Source organism: Mizuhopecten yessoensis, unplaced genomic scaffold, assembly GCF_002113885.1.
Source record: "Mizuhopecten yessoensis strain PY_sf001 unplaced genomic scaffold, ASM211388v2 scaffold2329, whole genome shotgun sequence".
Classification (NCBI taxonomy): domain Eukaryota; kingdom Metazoa; phylum Mollusca; class Bivalvia; order Pectinida; family Pectinidae; genus Mizuhopecten; species Mizuhopecten yessoensis.
Window position 1 is genome coordinate 1,309,411 of NW_018404492.1, and position 23,790 is coordinate 1,333,200.

General features: G+C 37.0%; 1 protein-coding gene across 1 annotated transcript; it reads left to right on the forward strand.

Annotated features, from left to right (window-relative positions):
* Positions 1-1,057: 1,057 nt before the first annotated feature.
* LOC110445716 lies at positions 1,058-23,783 on the forward strand. Its single transcript, XM_021490495.1, has 17 exons — positions 1,058-1,289; positions 5,144-5,238; positions 5,899-6,106; positions 6,653-6,826; positions 7,094-7,201; positions 7,876-7,964; positions 8,529-8,745; positions 9,030-9,131; positions 14,493-14,570; positions 15,582-15,743; positions 16,074-16,159; positions 17,256-17,457; positions 18,677-18,793; positions 19,572-20,294; positions 21,971-22,059; positions 22,649-22,865; positions 23,214-23,783. The coding sequence occupies exons 1-17, from the start codon at positions 1,266-1,268 to the stop codon at positions 23,328-23,330; spliced, it is 2,808 nt and encodes a 935-aa protein (XP_021346170.1). The 5' UTR covers positions 1,058-1,265; the 3' UTR covers positions 23,331-23,783.
* The last annotated feature ends 7 nt before the right edge of the window (positions 23,784-23,790 follow it).

Below are 23,790 nucleotides of genomic sequence, written 5' to 3' on the forward strand. Positions count from 1 at the left end.
ATCTTATGATGTGTATATACAATTATTTATCTTATAAGGAAAGGGCGTTAATAATGTTCATGTAACTTGTGCCCAATCCTCTTGCATTTTTTGGCAATAAAATATGTTTAAACAAATAATATCGGTAAGATTGATTATATTCATGATAAAAGGCATGACCGATATAATGCAGGATACACCACAGAGACCTGCGAATTTGATACAGCTATATTTGGACCTAAACTAAGGTGTTCAGAGTTATTTTACATGTTTTAGGGGTTTAGATATAACCGAGATCATTGGGGGTGTCATTTTTACTAAAAAAAACAACTCGTAAAACGTGTAAAAGTACTCCGAACACCTTAGTTTAGGTCCAACTATAGCTGTAACAAATTATCAGATCCCTGTGTGATACACATGCAAACTACCTATTCAAACTGGGATGGATACGGAAACCTCAAGTGACCCACAGGGTCACGCTCCGTGAGTGACCCACAGGGTCACGCTCCGTGAGTGACCCACAGGGTCACGCTCCGTGAGTGACCCACAGGCATAACCTACACTTTAGTTACAATCTGAACCCTAGTTTTGCTGACATTAGATGTCCGTGGAGGTCTAAAACGCTGGCTATCTAAAGCGTTTATCACTTGTGTAAACAAACAAGGTCTGGACAGGTATGGCAGTGCAGCGTCAGCATGTGGTGACAACACCTGAGTAAGGGATATGATGCGCAGGCAAAATTTTACACCGAGCACGAAGCTGTCTCCTCTACAATGTAACTTTAACGTTTAGATTCTCGTCTTCATATGACTAGCTGTTCCGAGGTTATTATTAGGTTATCATACATACACCCAACACACTATTCTATACTATCTGAATAGCTAACCCAACCTGTTATATAACTCTACAATAGTAAGTGAAAGATGACCAAGTATGAATTCTGAGTAATTGTAAATGAAACGTCAAATCGTACTCAACGTTCCAATGGCCCCTAATATTTCCTTCTTCCTAAGTAGAATCGATTCATAATAAATCGACAGAAATAAACTGGATTTTCCTTTTTTTTCTTCCCTCATATGACAAATATATAATGATAACACACAGTTTTAATCCCAGACACTTAACCATCGGTTTCATATACAAGCCGTAATTCTCGTTTGTCAATATCGTATACGTCAGTCGCGTGACTATTTATCAGTGGATCACGCGACGTCGGATCAGTGGGCGGATTTCTCACCTAAATAACGACAGTGAGGAGAGAAGAAGAGGAGACACATTTCCACAGGATGGCTGGTACAGTATACAACCCTGTAAGTTCTATTGTTAAGTCTCTAAGAGACGTTGGGCATGCCATTTCCGACGCTATACATTCACGGGATTCTCATATTGTTAACCCTGTAAGTTCAACTATATATATACTAACCACTGCCTGTATATACATACATGTGTACACTGTTGGAATTACTTCTTTGCCCCATATACATGTGTACCATATATATATATACCTGTATACCACTGCCTATATATATAAAAACATGTATACCACTGCCTATATATATTACATACATATATACTACTGCCTATACATATACATGTATACCACTGCCTATATATATATATACATGTATACCACTGTCTATATATATATATACATGTATACCTGTTTATTTATTATCTACCATGTATACATGTATATAAATACCACTGCCGCCGCATACCTTTATATCAACAAAATGAAAAATTGTAATTTAGCACATTGTAAAATATTATTCCGATTTTCATCCCAATTAAGCATTCAACCTGAGCATGCTCCACAAGCTGTTTCTTTATTTCAATGTTTGATATACATTGTTTACCATTGATTTTGTATTATATATAGTGACACGTATGCAAGTCGTTAATCGACGACAGACCGGTATGAAAAAAGTTGATAAAACGTCAGAATTATTCGGACTAAATAAGAGAATGTATTTTAATGTATCCTATTCTTGAATTCTATAACATTTGATCCTTAGTGTATTGTTATCACAAAGGAATGACTTCTACTCTAGTATTTACATATTTCAATATTAACATATTTTAAGTTGTCGTTTTAGGAGGCTATTGAGGAATACTTCCTCGTACGTCTTGAACTTTGTATTTTTTTATGTTTTTACTTGCTCTAGTCTTACTTGTCCCACGAGCGATCTATATGAATCACGTAATTGTAAACTAACGCTACACATATACAGTAAAGCCTTGTTACTCAAGTCGTGTATTATTGTCCGGCCAGTGTTTAGGTGTCAGATTGACACTATCCCATTCAAACTTCCAGTACAAACGGTAACTGGATTACCGAGTCTCCCCTATAGATGGAGTCCGTGAGCTTCCGCATGCACGTTCTGTCTGTGATATTTATGTGCTAAGACAAACTTCCTTCTGGTGAAACATGTAGTTTCATAACAATCCATCGATTTTACAATCCCCTATACAAAGGCGGTCGCTAGGTACCTCGATATTAAGTCAGTCGCTGGGTACCTCGATATTAAGTCAGTCGCTGGGTACCTCGATATTAAGTCAGTCGCTGGGTACCTCGATATTAAGTCAGTCGCTATGTACCTCGATATTAAGTCAGTCGCTAGGTACCTCGATATTAAGTCAGTCGCTATGTACCTCGATATCAAGGCGGTGGCTAGGTACCTCGATATTAACTCAGTCGCTAAGTACCCCGATAGTAAGACGGTGGCTGGGGAACCTCGATATTAAGTCAGTCGCTAGGTACCCGATAGTCAGGTGATGGCTAGGTACCTCGATATTAAGTCAGTTGTTAGGTACCTCGATAGTAAGGCGGTCGCTAGGTACCTCGATAGTAAGGCGGTGGCTGGGTACCTCGATATTAAGTCAGTTGTTAGGTACCCCGATAGTAAGGCTGTTGTTAGGTACCTCGGTATTAAGTCAGTTGTTAGGTACCTCGATGGTAAGGCGGTGACTAGGTACATCGATAATAAGGCGGTGGCTAGGTTCCTCGATATTAAGTAAGTCTTTAGGTGCCTCGATGGTAAGACGGTGGCTAGGTACCTCGATATTAAGTCAGTTGTTAGATACCTAGATGGTAAGGCGGTGGCTAGGTACCTCGATAGTAAGGCGGTCGCTAGGTACCTCGATAGTAAGGCGGTGGCTGGGTACCTCGATATTAAGTCAGTTGTTAGGTACCCCGATAGTAAGGCTGCTGTTAGGTACCTCGATATTTAGTCAGTTGTTATGTACCTCGATGGTAAGGCGGTGGCTAGGTACCTCGATGATAAGGCGGTGGCTAGGTACCTCGATATTAAGTAAGTCTTTAGGTGCCTCGATGGTAAGGCAGTGGCTAGGTACCTCGATAGTAAGGCGTTGGCTAGGTACCTCGATAGGAAGGCGGTCGCTAGGTACCCCGATGTTAAGTCAGTTGTTAGGTACCTCGATAGTAAGGCGGTGGCTAGGTACTTCGATATTAAGGTGGTTGCTAGATACCCCGATAGTAAGGCAGTTGCTACATTCTTGTAGCTACCTCGATATTAAGGTGGTCGCTAGGTACCCATATATCAATACGGTCGCGAGGTACCTCGATAGTAAGGCGGTCGCTAGGTACCCAGATAGTAAGGCTGTTGGTAGGTACCCCGATAGTAAGGCGGTCGCTAGGTACCTCGATATTAAGGCGGTCGCAAGGTACCTCGATAGTAAGGCGGTCGCTAGGAACATCGATATTAAGGCGGTCGCTAGGTACTCCGATAGTAAGGTGGTCGCTAGGTAACCATAATTCAATACGGTCGCGAGGTACCTCGATAGTAAGGCGGTCGCTAGGTACCCAGATAGTAAGGCTGTTGGAAGGTACCCCGATAGTAAGGCGGTCGCTAGGTACCTCGATATTAAGGAGGTCGCTAGGAACATCGATATTAAGGCGGTCGCTATGTACTCCGATAGTAAGGTGGTCGCTAGCTTCCCCAATAACTCGCATAACATTCCTATTATTTTCGAGCGCGCCCTTGAATTCCTGTCGAAGATATATAATATAAACGGTCTCGAATACACATCTAATTGATGTTCTTGTTCACTTCATAACGATTTCACGGTATCAAATTTTACATGGTTTAATTCTTGTACATAGATATTAAATAATCTGGTTATTAACCATTGGTAATTAGTGTTTCGGCCAGGTTCGCGCTGATAACTACAATAATTGTATAAAAGGAAGTTTGCCGTCCTTCGATAAGATGCCGAAACACGTTTTGACCGTAAGTTGTGGTTAAAGCAAAATGCTGTTGGGATTGGTTTGGTTTTATTTTGTTTAACGTCCTATTAACATCGATGTGCCTCCATGTGTTTTGTGTAAGAGTGCAAGCGTATAATATTATGTATGCTGGAGACAGGGTATAGCGCGGATCTGATGCCGACTTATTATAATGCTATCTCACTGAAGCACCATGCCGAAGGCATCCAGTACAGTATTCCGCCCGGTCACATTATAATGACAACGGGTGAACCATTTGTTTAGTAGGAAATAACAACTACCATTTTTAAGGACTTTGGTATGTCCCGACATAGGGCCAGAGCCCATTGCCTACCTCACCTGGGCGAACGCTCAACATGAAAGCCGGACTTGGGATATTGCCAAGCTTAGGAAATAAAAGGTAGTTAGAAGTAGAAAGAAAGATAAAGATCAGGTAATTGAGACACCCCTTACCTCATCGGTGACTAACAACAATGTAAAAATAGACAAATTTGGAAGCTAGAGGCGAGAAAATGATTTGATTAATAGGTTAGACACCATATTTTATACATGAATGAGTCGGGTTACGTATGTGGTGATTTCCAGACCAGAAGCTACGTCACAGTCATACTGAGAGACCTATGAAGTATCTCTAGGAGGGAAGACAAAGGATCATCAATAAACTCAACTACCTACCTGCGTATATGTTTGAGGAGGGTTGGAATAATTTTATGTTCGAAAATTTCGTAAACAAAAAGATATTCAAAATAATGTATAGACATTTTGATCATTTTGGAATAAATCGAATATTTATACCGGCTACAGTCTTGTTTTCATATATATATATATATAACTATACTTAAATAACATATGACAAGCTTACACAACACATTTACATGTAGTTCCATGTATGTTATAGCATGATATTTCTGTTAACAGCAAGTGCCGTACATCGGCGGGATACCAGGGGGAGTCCATGATGGCACTCAGATCAATATCCAAGGCACACCATCTCATCACCACCATCAGAACATGTACGTTGGATAATGTCAACGAAAGTTAAGGAAAAGAGGAAATATTTAATGCACCAATGTTATGTAATAAAGGACCCTATTTAAGCTTATATATATATATATATAGATGTTGCCAGCGAAAACACTACACATTACTAATAGTACATTGAATTATAAAATATGAACATTGTATAATGTTACCTTACTGCATACATTGTTTAGAGTTATACATTCTTATTAATTCAAAGTAATTTTGTTATATTCTAGTTTTCTAAGAGGAAGTTTAAGAAACGCACTCATTGTAGTATCAGGAGTGCATTTCATTGTTTGTCTATAAGTGAGTAGTCAAAGGCTTTGTCAGACAAAGGTAAATAAAAAGAATTGGAAAGGTTGGAAAAAGCATTACATCAAATCTTTGTTACATGTATGCTTACTTTCCGATACATATTTCGAATGTTCACTTATTACTGTATAACACGAAATATTCGTGGGTACTTTCCTTCGTGGTTTGAAGCCTTTTAGATCGTTTCGTGGATATCCTATATTAACAAACGGTAGACACGTATATCATTCAAATTTGTTGTATTTATTTTCGTGGTTCAATAGCAACCACGAAAACCACGAATGTTTACACACAACGAACATTTCATGTGATACAGTATATATTTTATTTTCTGTCAGGTTTACTATTAACTTAAAGTGTGGAGCAAGCCTTGATCCTACTGTGAACACTGCCCTGCATTTCAACGTTCGTTTCAACGAGGGTTGCGTTGTACGAAACACCTGCCAACATGGGTCTTGGGGCGCCGAGGAAAAGCACGGCGGGAACCCCTTCCAGCATGGCGTCCCATTCGACATATCACTTCACATTAAGCACAACCATATCAAGGTTATCAGCGTGTTAATTCAGGACATCTGTATCAAACATTTATTATCAAAATTCAAACAAGACAGACACCGTTGTTTAAGATTATGATATCTACAACAAACTTTATACTATACGAAGGCGGTCATCGATGTAGTATCATTTGATAAATAGTTTAACCCTTTAACCCCTATGTAACTTTAGTAGACTCTACCATGCGTTGATCTGGATGCGTCCATTAGGGACTACTGTGGTGAAAGGGTTAAAACGTATGACTGCAGGTCTTAAATGTTAAATAATAAATTGCATGGTGCTGTCTTTTATTAAAGTAGTTATATATGTGGTAAATCAAAAGATAGACTTGCTACAAGCCCGTAAGTTTGGTAAAAAATTGTCCAGTTGTATATTTCTAGCTTATCTCTCCCTAGTTTGAAACATGGAATTAGAAATCCAAGTGATCAAAATGATCAGAGGCTATTGTTTCCTGAACAATTCAGTATCGTAGAGACGGCCGGAGGCCTTATTAATCAGGTGTATACGAGTATACTTGAGTGTTACCTCTTTCTTCAGATATCTGTGAACGGACGCCATTTTTGTGACTTTAACCACCGGATCCAGATGCGCCATATCAACACGCTCCACCTTGACGGGGGTGTGGGAATATCGTCCATCAGTTTCGGGGGTCATGGAGGTCATGGGGGTCATGGGGGTCACGGGGGTCACGGCCAGCACCATGGACACGGGGTAAGTATATCCACTGCACTTAATTATTTGTGTTAGGGCGAGTAAACAAATTTTCACTCAATCTTATTGTGTATAATGAATGTGATGAACTACCTTTATAAATATCTTGTATACTATATCAATATTCGACAACGCGAGTATGAGCTAATAAAATGAACTTGTTTGTTTTGAAACCGGGCTTTGGGATGTTTAGTAATTATCAAAACGTCCTACCAGTCATGTATTATCAAAAGATGAGTACATTTTCTTAATATCTTTATCATCCAGGGTGGTTTCCCGCAGCCGGGTTTCCCGCAGCCGGGCTACCCGCCAGCAGGCGCCTCTTTCGCCCCTCAAGGCAGTGTAGTTGCCCCAGGACAACCCCTGTATAATCCAGTAAGCTACTTCATGTTGACCATTTTAAAACCTTTCCGGTTGTGTTCACATAGACCTGAGAATTTGTTACAGCTATACAGTATATTTGAACCTAAACTGAGGTGTTCAGAGTAATTTTATAATTTTAAGGGTTGAGAGTAATTTGCTGTAAAAATGACATTTTCAATGACACCCCAATGATGGTATATACCAACACTTGGTGTCATTGAAGTGACATTTTTGTACCGAAAATTGATTTTTGTTTTGTTTTGGTAGGTTGGAACAGGTTATTATTTTGCACACATATAAAGACATTGCGATTTAACATGTTCTTGTCATAATTATGTTATCAATAATAGGATGCAGATAGTTTTTCCCCCATTTTCTCACCCATTTACACGTGTCACACACCGTACTTGCATGCTATTTTGCGTGTGAGTTGACTGATTGTAAGCATGTCACTCACAAGTAGATATTGAATCATTGCAAACCATATTATTTAAGAGATTGCCGTTTTGAGCTTGAAACGTATGTATTTATTTAGGTAAAGATTTGTTTTCTCTCATTTCTCTCTATCCTATATATATTCATGAGTCGAACCTGGTAAATTTGATGTCATCAAGAAAGTAAAATGATCGTGATAAAGAAATTGCATGAACTATCGATAAATCCTAGATGGACCATTTCTTTTGCAGCCTGTCCCCTTGACGACATCGATTCCTGGTGGAATGAAACCTGGACACATGGTGTGCATCAGTGGTATCCCACATAGTGTCTGTCAGAGGTAAACAACTCGTAATAAACAGACAGAACTAGTAAATAATGTTGTTATACATGTGATGTTTTATTGGACACATGTCAGTGCCGGGTCCAGAGACGAATTCGAGGATTAATAAATGGAGAGATGATATGTTTTTTAAAGAAAAGTCCCACACGTGTTTTTTTTCCTGATTACTACTCTAGATCGGCCATTGAGTTGTATCTTTACGCAAAGTCACTACTAATTGGCTAACTGTTGATCCGATGAAAGTATATATACTGTAAACGATATGTACCTATTTTAGCGCATTAACAAATTTTAACAGAATAGCGCATTGATGAATTGGCGCAACAATAATATATTCAATAGAGAACAAGTTACATTTAAGTTCAATTGGCGCATGCATTTTTAGCCCAATTTCCAAAGCGTGCAAAGCGTTAAGATAAGAATACTGCTAAAAAATGTAAGTTTACAATATCTGCTGAAATAAATGATTTCATCATACAAAAATATGGCGTTTTGAATATTTTCTTTTCTGCCCCTAAAAATTTAATCCTTCACCCGTCCCTGAATTTCTTGCGTTCCCAGATTCACCATCAACCTCCAGTGCGGCCCAATGACTGGCGAGGACATTGCCCTTCACTTTGACGTTAGGATGCAGCTTCCAGGAAATACCAACCAGATCGTCCGGAACTCGTGCATCAATGGAGGATGGGGTGGGGAGGAGCGACAAGTTCCATACTTTCCTTTCCAGCCTAATGCAAACTTCGACGTCATGATACTCTCCGAGCAGGGCAAGTTCAAGGTAGGTTGTAAATAGTTTTATTACATACATGTACCTAGTGAATCTTACAAATGTATGTCCTTAAATGACCTTAGCTGTAAACCAAACCTTACAGATACAAGGTCCTGTATTTTACAATAATTTGCGCTAATGTTTTACTGCGCTAATGCTAGTATGTTTACAACAATATAGCTTTATATAGTCGTAATGCAAAATATATATGCAATATATTAAGTTCACAGCTTAATACTAACAATATTTTTTTTGTTAATGAATATACGTCATTTTCTTTCCATTTGTTATAGGTTGCCGTAAATAATCAACACCTCGCGGAGTTCCACCATCGCCTGCGACCATTGAACCGTGTCAATACCCTCAACATTTCCGGTGACGTCAGACTCACCCAAGTGCGCTTCCAGTAAACCATGTGATAAAGGACTCACGCCATTGGTTGATCCACCACATGTGGCAGCACGGTTACTCTTTAGTGATTTGAACTGAGTGGTGGCATAATTAAACAGTACACCAAATGAAAACTGTTATTTTCATTTATTATATGAAACGATTCTATTCATAATGCATGCAATTTGTAAATTAAAATTTTTGCACAATTATTTTTTATGTTTTTTAATTATGTTTTGTCGGTTGAAGTACCAATAAAATTGCTATACGTGTCGTAGTATGCCTCTTCTACTTCATCTGAATGGGCCTTGCTCACAAATTTATTGATTTAGCAACTTATACTGGCAATGACTGAGCTTATCTACTAAAGTATGGTGTGGCAAATGATGCAATATTTGAACATCTTGTGATTTTTATTCGAAATCTTGTGATTTTTGTTCTAAATCTTGTGATTTTTATTCGAAATCTTGTGATTTTTGTTCTAAATCTTGTGACTTATGTTGTAAAACTTGTGATTGATATTCCAAATCATACTGTTGTTATACTTAATCTTATATTTATATTAAAATGAATACATGTATCAGAAAACTCGTAATACACACTGCAATGTGTATCAGGGTAATCTTACGTAATTTGTCACCTTAGTATGTGTAGTATAAATGGAGATAGAATCGATGTTGCATTACACATTGAGTCGGAAAAGATGTTGTGCATTATCGAAAAGTTATATATCACAACCAGTAATTGTTTATGTGTGACGTTTTGATGACTATTGCGGTACGTACCCTGAGCAGTCTATAGACATTCCTATGGGAACAAATAGTTTCCCTCCTCTGGCCGACCTGTTCCTATCCTATCTAAGGCCTCGATTTCACATTAACAGAGATCGACAATACACTGTCATAACAATCATAACAAGCAATGTATTAACCATTGTAATTACCCCCCCCCCCCCCCCCCCTGAACTTTAAATCAAGGAAACCACAGACTGCCCTACATCAGCCGCTTTCCTCCATCTTTATTTACATCATGTTCGACTTTCCTATCGTGATTTGTCCTTTTCTTGTCATAACACCCCTGCTTCTCCAACCTACGGTGGTTACATGTCGCAGTCAATTTGTTACGAACAAGTTTCAGGATCTCATAGGGAAATGTCTTATGTCTTGTGTGTGATATAAAGGTCGATGGCTTTGATTATGTTTCTTGATGTGTCTTGCTGTTTTGATGTCACTACAAAGTTTTCGGTACCTGGATTAGACCTACATTTACATGACAGATGTCTCCGTTGACAAAATACGCTTATGCTTCCGGACCACTTCGTCTCATTATTTTTTCAATCTGTCCCTTGTTTTGGAGTAATTGCCCTTTGTTGAAAAATAATTGTCCAAACAACTCCTCCAGGATTATGCGTCCAATTTCAACGAAAGTTTTCAGATATCATAACTACCCACTGATGTTGTGCATCCAGGTACCTGTATTTTTTTCAACCCTTTATTTTGGAGTTATGACCCTTTGTTGAAAAATTCTTGTCCTGACAAGTTCTCGTAATCTACTGGACCAATTTCAAAGACAGTTTATAGGTATGGTAACTGCCCCCTGACGTTGTGCATCCAAGTAGTAGTTTTTCATTCCAACCATTTTAAAAGGAGTTATGGCCCTTTGTTGAATAAATCTTTGTCTGCTTCATAAACTACTGGGCCGATTTCGATGAAAGTTTACAGATATGGTAATTACCCCCTGATGTCGTGCATCAGGCTAGTATTTTTTTCATTTCGAGCCTTTTTAAGGAGTTATGTCTCTTTGATAAAAATCTTTGTCCTGACATCTTTTCCTTAACTAATAGGACAATTTCAGCAAAATTGGTTCATCTCAGCTAATAACATTTGGTATGTAATTATGTTTGGCATGAGGAGGGAGAACAGGAAGTATGCCAGTGACCTGTATACTTAAATAGATGTACAGCTCAGTCAATAAAGAAATCATTACTGGTGGGAGACTATGGATTGCTTTGCAATGCTTTGCCCTAGTTAGCCTTCAGCTTACAGTTCTAGTGTATATAGGAGCGGGGGTATAAGTTAGCCTCCGGCTTCAATTCAATTCAATTTATTACCAAATGCACATTGCATATAGGCGTACAGAAATATACATATAGATAAACACTTTACAAACATCTTATACAATGGCGGAGAACATATGCAATAGATTCAATTCCATACATAATATTTACAAATTATGAAATTGGCATAAGTTTGGGAAAACTTTAAGGTTTTCCTAAGGTAACTTAGCGGACTCTTATGAAGCATAATTTAGTTGCATAATTTAGTCGTTTAGGAAATAATACAAATAAAGCCTTAATCTAACCAAATTTTCTAGGAAATAACAAAACTTCAAAGTCAATCATACAACCTCAACATGAAGGTAGAACGAGTACTATATATTATATAATGAAATGAGATTATAATTTATTGTGAAATAAAAGACATAGATCTCAATCGCATTATACAGTAACAAAACTTTTATAGCAAGAATTTGATACAGCTTATATTTCATAATATACGACTTCTCTTAACAGTTGCCTGAATCAAGTACTTACTTAAATTTCTAATAAGTTTAAAAATTTTGCTAGACAGTAGCTCTATAAATTTAAACACAGAAGGACGAATACGATAATATGGCTTGATATACGATACTCTTAATTCTAAAAACACAGGACACATAAGAATGAAATGAAACTCATCCTCGACATCTCCAAGATCACATAAAGTACACAATCTCTGGTTTCGAGGCACTGCATTATATCTACCTCTCTCTATATTAAGGTTATGTGCTTGCAATCTATATTTCGCAAGAATACATTTATTTTTTCTAAATAGCGGTTTTGTAAAATACCATTGTAGATCAAAACGGTCAACAATGTGTTTATACAACAAACATTTTGAAGATGTCTCGAATATGTTTCTCATTTCCTGAATAAAAGTATCCTTTATGCGTTGTATATATAATAATAAAAAAGATTTCTCATTTGGTACACATTGTGCCAACCACACATCTCCAAAACCCAACGTACACAAATCACGTCTCAGATGATAAACCCAATTTGCTTTACAATTTGGTTTCCTGTTATAAAGCTCTAAAAGTTCATCGTAACAGGCCCTCAAAATACAGTTATTAGTCTTTAATATTTGCAGCCAGTACTTTACAATAGCAATCCTACGCTGTATATGCAAAGGGTAACGACCAAGTTCAAAATACACCATGGCATTATTTACTGTTTTCCTGACACCCAATACGGTTTTCAAAAATAATAAATGTATATTTTCAATCTGCGGTGCAGGACTATAACCCCATACTTCACACCCGTAATTTACAATACATGATATATAAGTATCAAATAAAGATAACTTGGTCTTTTCATTCAACAAAAATCTTTTCGCTTTCCGATTAAGAAGAAAATAAGCTTTCCTTCCTTGTACAGCAATTTTATTCAATGCAATGGTAAATTTACCATTATAATTAAAAACCAAACCTAAATAGCAAAATTGATCTACCACTTCTATAGCTTTACCATCAAAAATCCACTGCTCGTTTGGATACAATCGTTTACTTTTCCTAAAAACAACTATTTTTGTTTTGTCTACATTTACAGATAAATTCCAACGTCGAGAATAAGTGATTAAAAAATCCAACATATTTTGTAGGTCAACTACATCCTCAGAAAAAAATACCGTGTCATCGGCATACATAATTAAAAACAAATTAAGTAATTGCAAGTGATAACTTTGGCAATTTGACTTAATCAATTCGGATTCCATGTCGTTGACAAATAAAGAAAACATTATTGGAGATAAAGATTCTCCTTGTAATAATCCGACCTGTAAGTCGTACATAGGAGATAATTTACCATGAAGCTTTACAAATGACTTAACACTCTCGTATATAGATTTGATAACATTAAGCATCCGTCCTCTTACACCCGATTTCCACAATTTACACCACAATTTATCATGTGATACACTATCAAACGCTTTTCTATAGTCTACGAAAACACAATAAAGCCTTTTATTACTCTGTAAAGTTTTAGTAATCAAGGTATGAAGTACAAAGATTGCATCTCTGGTACCACTCCCGGGCTTAAAACCAAACTGAGCATCTGTTATTACATTCTCGCTTTCGCTCCACTTTAACATTCGTTTATTCAAGAGTGAGGTAAATAACTTGGCCATATGACTTACTAACGTGATTCCCCTATAGTTATTTACGTCGTTTTTATCACCTTTTTATGCAAAGGTATAACAACTCCTTCTGACCAAGCTTTGGGAAAGTATCCTACCTGTAACATAGTATTAGACAATTTCTGGAAAACTGGTGCAAAAACATCAATGTACTCAATGAAATATTCATTAATGACATTGTCTAAACCGGCGGATTTACCTTTGGATGACCCTTTCATTGAAACTAACAATTTATCAAGACTGAACTCGTCATCAAGCTCAGGGTAAATACATTCGTTATCAACTTCAACTTGCTCAACATTGACGGGAGAAAAGTCAACTGAATTGTTGGCAATATCTTTAAAATATTGGTAAAAATCATTTAAAACCAGATTTCCGGAATCACAAGTCTTACGTCTAGAAAAATAACTATAAAAAACTTTTGGATCATTTTTTCTCAAAATGTCTAACATATCGCCTTCATTCCAAAGATAAGATCTCTTCACCCTCGCCTCGTAGGTCTTGTATTTCTTCTTTTCACGAACTAAGTTTTCTCTATTGCTAACAGTTCTACATATATTAAAATATCTGAAAGCGTTTCTATATATTCTACGTAAACGTTTACATTCGTTATCAAACCATGGTTTGTCATGTTCCTTAACATTACGTCTAGACTTCTGATGACAAGAACAATTACAAGTTCTAGTTTATATAGGAGCGGGGGTATAAGTAAGCCTCTGGCTTACAGTTCTAGTTCTCTTTGTAATATTTCAGAATTTCTTTAGTTCATATATTACTTTAATTTGATCGATTTTGAGCTTGAATTACGGTTTTGTTGACGCTTCGATATTTTCTTGGTTTTAGCAAATAAAACAAGCATTTTGACAACAAATATTCACATGTTTTATACATAAATTCGAGCGACACCACATTTACCCGGAATCTGTCAAAAAATCCTTTTTAGATCTTGTTTTCTTCGACGTGATTTAAGAAAACATTTCTTCTACTTTTAGCATAGTTTCATAGTTTAATTTAGGGCAAAAAAAATGGTTACATTCAAAACAAAAAGGTATCATACGGGAAAATGACTTCAGACAGAATCTTCCATGACTAGAGATATGAATTATCTATGTTATCTTTTATTTTATTTTAAAGTTACAAGTAAGCAGTATCAACATACGAAGACAGCAATTCACAAGACAAAAACAGAAACCTGTCATACTTCAAGACAAGGTAAAAGAATACATGGGCCGAAATTGAGCGTTCAAGAAAGAAAGTTTTCAATATCACGCAGCACCGCTCATACTATTTCCTATCAATTTAACTCTGTCAGTAAGGAACCGTTTTATTTCAAATCGCTAATACGACATAAAAGGTCTATCAAATGCGTACTAGTATGCGACTAGGCATGCCTTGTTCATAAGTAAGTTTATCAACTCGGCTTGAAATATCTCAATAGTAAGGGTTGTCATATTCATATCGTGTTATAAGGAAGTTAAAATGTGTAACAGAATAATCAAGATGTAGGATGTTTACACTGTGTGTTATAGACGTATCATATTACAGGGTTGTTAAGGATCCCTGTCGCACTGCAGGCAACACACCAGAGAGCTCCACTCTGATCATATGCAGTACATCACAATCATGTCGAATTTGATATAACTGTAGTACAATAGAGCCAGGGAACTGCTGTTGGTGGTAGCTCAATTAGTAATAACGACAGCCTAATAATCGGAGGTCTAGGGTTCAAATCATGGTTAAGTCGCGCTGTATTAGTATACTCGGAACACTGTTATTATTGTTTGTTTTTTGCTTATTTCATCTTTATTGTTTTTTTCATAAAAATCCCACAAAGAATAGTTTTGTTTTTAGAAAAGATTTATTAAAGCTATTGGCATGCCGAAAAAATCAGTCTGCAATATTTAGTAACAGGTTTTATAATAAAAAGTGTGTTATTACAGACTATCGCTAACATTTGCAATAATCACTTGAAATGCGAAGTAAGGAAGGATCTTTTTGAAACTTGACACTATGACAAAGATGCACCTGGTGGACATTGACATCTAAAAGGAAACGGAAACCTTAAATTTGTACACTTACAAAGGATATCTTCCGTGTATCCAATTAGTCTGTTTATAAAATGAGTGACTCTTAACTCGAAAGTATGCGGAAATATATTGAGTATCTATAAACGAAAAGAATATTTCCGCGTCAAGGGATTACAAATAACCTTCGCTAATCTGGTATTACTGCAGTCAAGTTCTGATTATCAGACTCGCAACCATGCATTTCAGTGTGGACGGGTTCTCTTTTGATTCAGTTTTGAAAAGTGTTTCTAAGGTAACAGATAAAATCGTTAAATCTGCAACCAATGCCTCTGGATCATTCTGTCACGTGACTAATCCTGTGAGTTATTCTAACATATTGTGTAATTCAACGTATATCTAGACTCAACAATTTTGCTTAGGAATAAGATAATATATGTATATCAATGATTTTTAAATAACAATAACATATCAATGCAATTAACGAAACTGGTTTTGTTTCCATTGCTTTCATTCTCAGAACACGAGCATTATACCAATATATTATACATATAATACATTGTATACTATTTCAGTTTTCACTGTAATCAACTCTCTTATAACTGATATTGACATATTTCAACAGTAATGTGTTTACATGTCTAATCAATCAATAGGTCATTATCTGTTCCAAATGTATTTATTTTCTCAGAAACTCCCGTACGTCGGCGCCCTGCCAAACAAATCGTGCTCAGGTACATGTATTGTGGTGCGAGGTATGACCAAGATAAATGGAGAGTAAGTTTCTTCATATGTTAATATTGTCGCGTTCATGTCTAACCAAGTATCATTACAGATATAACGGCTTAAATGCAACACTGGGCGAAGGTGATTACTAAAGGGTCATCCCCTGTACGGATACTTTTCATTAGCGTCAGCCCCAGCTTAGAGTGTAAACATATAAAGCTAGCATGGCTATAAGAGTTTTTGTTATCAAATATTCTTGGAGTTTGAAAACCCAATGCATGACAAATCGGACAGCATCGCCAATAAACTGTCAGTGTTAAAAATGAACTTACTTCATGAAATGACAGGTCATTATGCTGTTTCCATAGTGAAAAGTAAATTCCAGCCATTATTTTGTTACAAGATATGACTTTCTTTATGGCATATATAGTTTTATTGAAGTGTTAATTCGATAAAAATGATAAAATTTCTATGAAAATGAGAGAATTCTCATTAAGAGCAGGTTACTCTACACAGTTTTAAAGACTGTCTGTTTTCCAGGCTTCCTTAAACGTTGGCACCCAACAGAATCTTAAACCGTGGTTGATCATCATGTCTATCTAATCTAACTCGAGTTAGTATTTAATTTCCATTTTTTTTTTTTTTAACAATTTGAAAATTACCTAATGAGAGTTAGATAAACATGAATATCAGCTAGAACGAGCTTTCAGCCTCTTTTTTTTTTATCCCATAACGATCATAGCATATCTAGAAAGGCATATGTTTCCCTTGGAAGTGCACTAATACAGTGAATCATGACGTCATAAAATTTAAGCGCAAATCGTTGTTACATGACGTCATAGTTCAAAGATTGACCAGTGAAATTAAGTCCAGTAGTGGGTAACCAGAAATGTTTACCTGCAGGTTTTTCCAACGAGCTGGCCACGAGGAAGTCTAAAATGGTAGGGGGAGAAAGGAAATACATATGGCTTTCTTTTAAGCAATATATGTTCGTTGGTAATACTAATTATCTAAAGCGCTCGGAATTAAAATGTATGAATAATAATAAATTCTTAACATATCAGAACACATTAATGATAATGTGTACAGTAAAACTATCGTATTAATTTGTTTTTTCAGTAATTAAATATTTCCTATTTCCAACCAGTTTTTCAATAAATCTTCAATGTGGATCAGCTGGTACGGATGACATTGCATTTCATTTCAACGTGCGATCCAGTCAAAAAAGTGTTGTTCGGAATAGCCGGCTGAGCAGAGACTGGGGAAATGAAGAAAGACAGGGCGGATACCCGTTTAAAGCAAATGACATGTTTGAATTGGATTTCATTATCAGCAGGACACATATTAAGGTAACTATTATTGTTATTGAGGGAATTATAATTGGTAATCAATATAAATGTATGTTATTGGTATTCGTTATCAATAGGAGTCAAAAAAAAAATCAATGATACTTTATGTGATTACTATTCATTAAACTAAACAGAAACAGGATGGTAGATATAATTGGTACCGTACATACGACGAAAGGGTAAACATCAGGATAACAAATTAGTATTTATTATCTATAATAAAAATCAGAGTCAAACATCACTTTAACTATAAATTGTAATATTAAAACTACATCACATACTAATATTCTTATCATATTATTCAGTATCAATGTTAGAATATAATACATTAGTCACTTTGTATACATTATTTAAGGATTAACTTGAATATATTTTTCATGTTATGGAGATATAACACAAAAAAACGGAGTGAACTCTAAATAAACCGCGAAGCGGTTTATGATGAAAGTACACTCCGGTTTTTTGTGTAATAGCTCCATAACATGAAAAATATATTCAAGTTAATCCTTATAATTTAATCTACTATACACAATCCCTGTGGAAATCCACTTGTATTGATGGACTCTTGTCTCTTAGAAATTATTGCGCTGCTGTATCAGCCAATCAAAAGCGACGTTACAAATGGTGACGTCATTTTTTATGTTATGGGCTGATTACATAAATTTTTAAGACAATGAAAATACTTGTTACAAGCAAGATTAAATCATAACGGGATAATATATAATATGTCATGAATACATTTTCTCCCACCCTTCACAGGTATGTCTCCCGTTTTAGCCGGGAAAGATCAGCTTGTCACCCCCTAGGGGGAGATAGCCTCGTGCCGATTAGCACGTGTTCAATTGTGACGTCATGAAAATGCGTCATCGGTAATTGTGACGTCTTCAAAAGTGAATGACGATATTCATACCCCACATGTGTTTTTGTTTACAAACTTGGTAGATTATTGTTGATGGAGTTTTGACTGAAATAATAGGATGGGAGAATATTCATACCCTACCTTGAGGTGATTTTTGTTGGTTGTCTATCCCTCGACAGAGCCTCGGGTTAGACAATCAAAAAAATCACCCCTCGGTTAGGAGATTTCTCTGTTACACCCTCAAGGTAGAGGAGGATTCTATTAATCAATGTAACAATTACACGTGGTACAGTTGTATTGGATTACTGCACTAAGTAACATTTCCTGTTGAATGTTCTACATTGACTTTATACGTGTCAGGTAAAACTAGACCAGTCCAGTTTCTGTGACTTCATACACCGTATTGACCTGGAGAAGATCACCACATTGGCGATCACAGGAGAGGTGGCTATCCATTATGTCGGATTTCACCATAGAGTAAGTAAACAATGTCAGGCAAAGTATATACGGAAACCCTTATGAAACTTCCTTATTTGCGAGTAGAGTAGGTGTCGTTATTGATAAGGATATGTAATGGTTTCTTCATGGACCTGGTTTAAGAGCATAACGAACACACTTGATTATTCATCAGGTACTGTGTTTAATGTAAAGGCGGTGTCACTTCTCATTGGATGGGGAAGTTAAGAAAAACTTCCTTATAAGGTGATAAAGCAACCCGTCTGAAGGAAATCATAGATCTGCGTCACATACACCGATCTACACATTTTCGTCAAAATAAAGCAAGTTATAGCGTATTTTTGTTTAAAACTAGAGGGGTTTTCCTTAAATTGCTTAAAAAAGACAATGGTATAATTATGCGAGTTTCTAAATAACCGTTAGTGTATGAGCCAAAATAGCAAAACTAATTTTATCGTAACGTTTCACATTTTGCTTAAAGCATCATGGAGAATGTAGTTTTAAGGGAAAGCATTAAACAGAATACCTAGGATTGAGAATATACTTCTCAACAAGAGATGCCTCTACCAAAATAAAACAAAAGGAAGGACAAATTATAACGTTTCTGTTTGTCATCCGCATATTAGCACTTCAAATATAAAATCAGATCTTAATAATAAAAAAAAAAAGGCCATGCAGATACAAAGATCATCTTCGCTAGCCAAGTGTTCGCTTCGCATACACTCCAAGTGGTGTGTATACGAAGCGAACACTTGGCTAGCGAAGATGATGCAAAATAAGTTCGACTGTTGTCTTTCAGCCTACGTTTGATGGCAGTAACTCCGACCACGATATAGAAGTGTCGGACTCCAACTTCATGAAATCAGAGCCATCGATTGCTGGAGAACTGTCGTGTCAACAGCAACCAAAGGGAGGCTATCCACAACCAGTCGGAAGCCAACAGCAACCAAAGGGAGGCTATCCACAACCAGTCGGAAGCCAACAGCAACAAAAGGGAGGCTATCCACAATCAGTCGGAAGCCAACAGCAATCTCCAGGTGGCTTTCCTCAACCAACAGGAAGTCAACCATTTCCTGAAGGTGCCTATCCACAATCCGCCGGAAGTCCCCCACATCCAGCAGGTGGTTATCCACAAGCCATATATCCTGCTGGTGCTTATTCTCAACCCATTGGAAATCCTCAACAGCCTGCTGGTGGTTATCCACAAGCGCTCGGAAATCAACCATATCCGGCAGGTGTTTATCCTCAACCCGCCGGCAATCCTCAACAGCCTGCCGGTGCTTATCCTCAACCCATTGGCAATCCTCAACAGCCTGCCGGTGCTTATCCTCAACCCATTGACAATCCTCAACAGCCTGCCGGTGCTTATCCTCAACCTATTGGCAATCCCCAACAGTCTGCTGGTGGTTTTCCACCAGCAGCCGGAAGTCAGCGATACCCGGCAGGTGGTTATCCGCAACCAGTTGGCGGTCATGATCAGCAACGAACAGGTCCGAGTCCTCAAAGTGGGAATCAACAGCTGGTAAGAAATCTTACAATTATCATACAGTAAGTCATATCAGCATTGGACTTGAGTGTATGTCGAAAGCTAAATGAACAAGAGGCCCAATGGGCCTGCATCGCTCACCTGGTATAAATCTCACACTTGTAACCTTAAAAGTGATCTAAAATAAAGCTACAGGCAAAATATCAGTATTTATGATTAAAATTCATTCAAAAGAACCTGTTATTTTTTTTTAAAACATTTCATCCCTGTGATTGAAAGTCGAACAAAGTCATTATGTTGAACAAATGTTATAGCCTTTCATCCCAGGATGCAACTTGCAATGTATCAACATCCTGGGACCAATGGTTATTCAGAAGAGGTCGTTTAAAGATTAAAAACAATTTTGACCCATGTGACCTTGAATATGAGTCAAAGTCATTCACTTTAAGAAACATAGTAGTCTTTGATCCCAGCATGCTACTGACTAAATATCAACATCCTGAGCCTTTTGGTTATTCAGAACAAGTTGTTTAAATATTTTTAACATATTTGACCCCTGTGACCTTGAATATGGGTGAAGGTCATTCATTTGAACAAACTTTGTAGCCCTTCATCTCAGCATGCTACTGGTCAAATACCATCACCCTGTGCATTTTGGTTATTCAGAAGAAGTTGTTTAATGTTTTTAACATATTTGCCCCCTGTGACCTTGAATATAGGTGAATGTCATTCATTTTAACAAACTTGATAGCCCTTTACCCCAGCATGCTACTGGCCAAATATCATCACCCTGGCCATTTTGGTTATTGATAAGAAGTTGTTTAAAGGTTTTTTAAGACAATTGACCCCTGTGACCTTGAATATAATTGAAGGTCATTCATTTGAACAAACTTTGCAGCCCTTCACCCAAGCATGCTACTGGCCAAATAACATCTCCCTGGACAGTTTGGTAATCGAGTAGAAGATGTTAAAAAAGTTTTTAACATATTTGACCGCAGTGACCTTGAAAATGGGTGAAGGTCATTAATTTTAACAAACTTTGTAGCCCTTCATCCCAGTTTGCTTCTGGTCAAATATCATCACCCTAGGCCTTTCTGTTATTAAGAAGAAGTCGTTTAAAGTAAAATATTGACGCCGGACAACGGACGGACGACAGATGCCGAGCCACGGCATAAGCTCACTTGGCACTTCGTGCCAGGTGAGCTAAAAACCTTCTGTAAAAGTAATATTAGAAATCCACCTTTTCTTTCCTTCTCATGTAATAAAGGAGGAAATAAATTCACTGGAAAACACATCCTAGTCTACACGTTTTCTCTTTTTCTTTTTCGAAATCTATATTCTTTGTAATTTTGACAAAATTTGGTCTCGTGACAAAGTCGAAGGCTTGCAATTAACTATTTTATTGGTTACAGATCAGACAAAAATACAGAATACATGTATCAAAGTGCGATGTCAAAAACAGTAAATTTTACCGCTACGAAGCCGCACAATTCACTTTAATCTTTTATCAAATCATCACAGGTATGCAGTTTTCCGTTACTGATTATTCTGGGCCACGTGTGGTTAAACAAACGTTGACCATTCTGGAACACATTTTACCTCCGGGCCTTTTCGAAGTTCTATCATGTCTTTATATGGTTTTGACGAATCTTCGGTTGTTGTTGTCTATATATCAACTTTGAGTATTTAGTCTGAGTATTCTTTACCTTAAGCCAAATCCGTTGAATATGCCCATCCCTGGGGATATGACTGCAGGAAGGATAGTGACCATCAGCGGGACCCCTCGTACGGGATGTAAGAGGTAATACACTGCAACTAATTATCTTAGCGTTATGGTAATCCCGTCAATTCAACATAACAGTGAAACATTTGGACAAATAATACGTTTTATTATGTAACTGATTTTTAAACAGATTCTGATTGGCCGAGAGCCTTCCACAAACCCGCTCGATAAAAAAAAATGATATTCACCGGTTTTCGTGAAATCGGCTCGGTCACTATTTATTCGTTGGTAAATATCAAAGCATGTTCACCAAGTATTAAGTCCATAATCGTATAACTGATATTAGTATACCGATAAAGACTCTTCATGAATCCAAATAAGCACGAATATTACACAGAAATCAAAGCTCTATCTATTACAATAAACATGATACTAGAAACATGTTAACACCACATAACACTGAAACCACGGCCGTGCACTTTACATCAAACATTTAACACGGTAAGTCAGCCTTAGGTGTTGAAAATAACAGTAGATGTACTGTATTCATTCTTTTGTCATTTCATGTCAGTGATCTTTTGAACGACTACATAGTATAAAGTCTCTTCAGTTTTGACCCCCTAAAGATAAATCATTGATCCGCCCCCGGTTTTCACTTTGTTCTCAGATTCACCATAAACTTAGAGTGTGTCAAAACGGCAATAAAGGACATCGCTTTCCACATAGATGTCAGGATGCAGCGCCTGGGACACTCCCATCAGGTGATTCGGAACTCCTGCATTAGAGGAAGATGGGGTGATGAGGAGAAACATGTTCCTTACTTCCCTTTCCAAGCTAATGCAAGCTTCGACATCACGATTTTGTCTGAACACGACATGTTCAAGGTATGGTAATAAGTTACAGTGGGAATTTGAAATGAAAGTACTACGTTTAACTGTTAATATGTTCGGTTTTGCTGTCCTTGAGAAAATCGGTATGTACATGGATGTACAATGCAATTACCACATTTCTAATGAGAGAATATGAACTAAAATATAAGTTTGTATTCCCACTTTATATAATTCATACATGTTACCTTTTGACGCCGTGTTGTAGGTTGTCGTCAAATCGGTATGTACATGGATGTACAAGGCAATTACCACATTTCTAATGAGAGAATATGAACTAAAATATAAGTTTGTATTCCCACTTTATATAATTCATACATGTAACCTTTTGATGCCGTGTTGTAGGTTGCCGTCAATAACCAGCATTTCACGGAATTCTACCATCGAATGCTGAAATTGGACCGTATCAATGTAATCAACATTTCCGGTGACGTGCAGCTCACTAAAATTAGCTTCCAGTGAGTGGAGGACAATGGCAGATTGTTTCTACTATGTAATGATGGATCGAGAGGCCGCATTTTCAGGAAGTGTGCTTTGAGACGGACGTGTAACAAGCCCATTTTAAAAGCCAAAGTATGCACTCCATTCATACTTGGAGAATCTTCCTGTATCTCTTTTTCCCAACCTACCTCGGCAGTTGTCAAGCACGCTAGATTGAATTGTATCCCATGCATATCTGGTGCAACATACGAGTATGAAATTCTGTCCATAACTAATATATAGTAATATGAAAAATCCCAAGCATATGCCTCCGTTTTGTAAGTATATATTACTATCATTATTGATTATTGACAAGACTCCATTGAGTGCACAGTCTCGTGTCGTCCTAGCGTTCAGGTCTCTATTTGATGAGCATGGTACACAATATATTACGCACTTTATTGAAATTGGTTTCCTGCTTTATTATTTTTCTAATTGATAT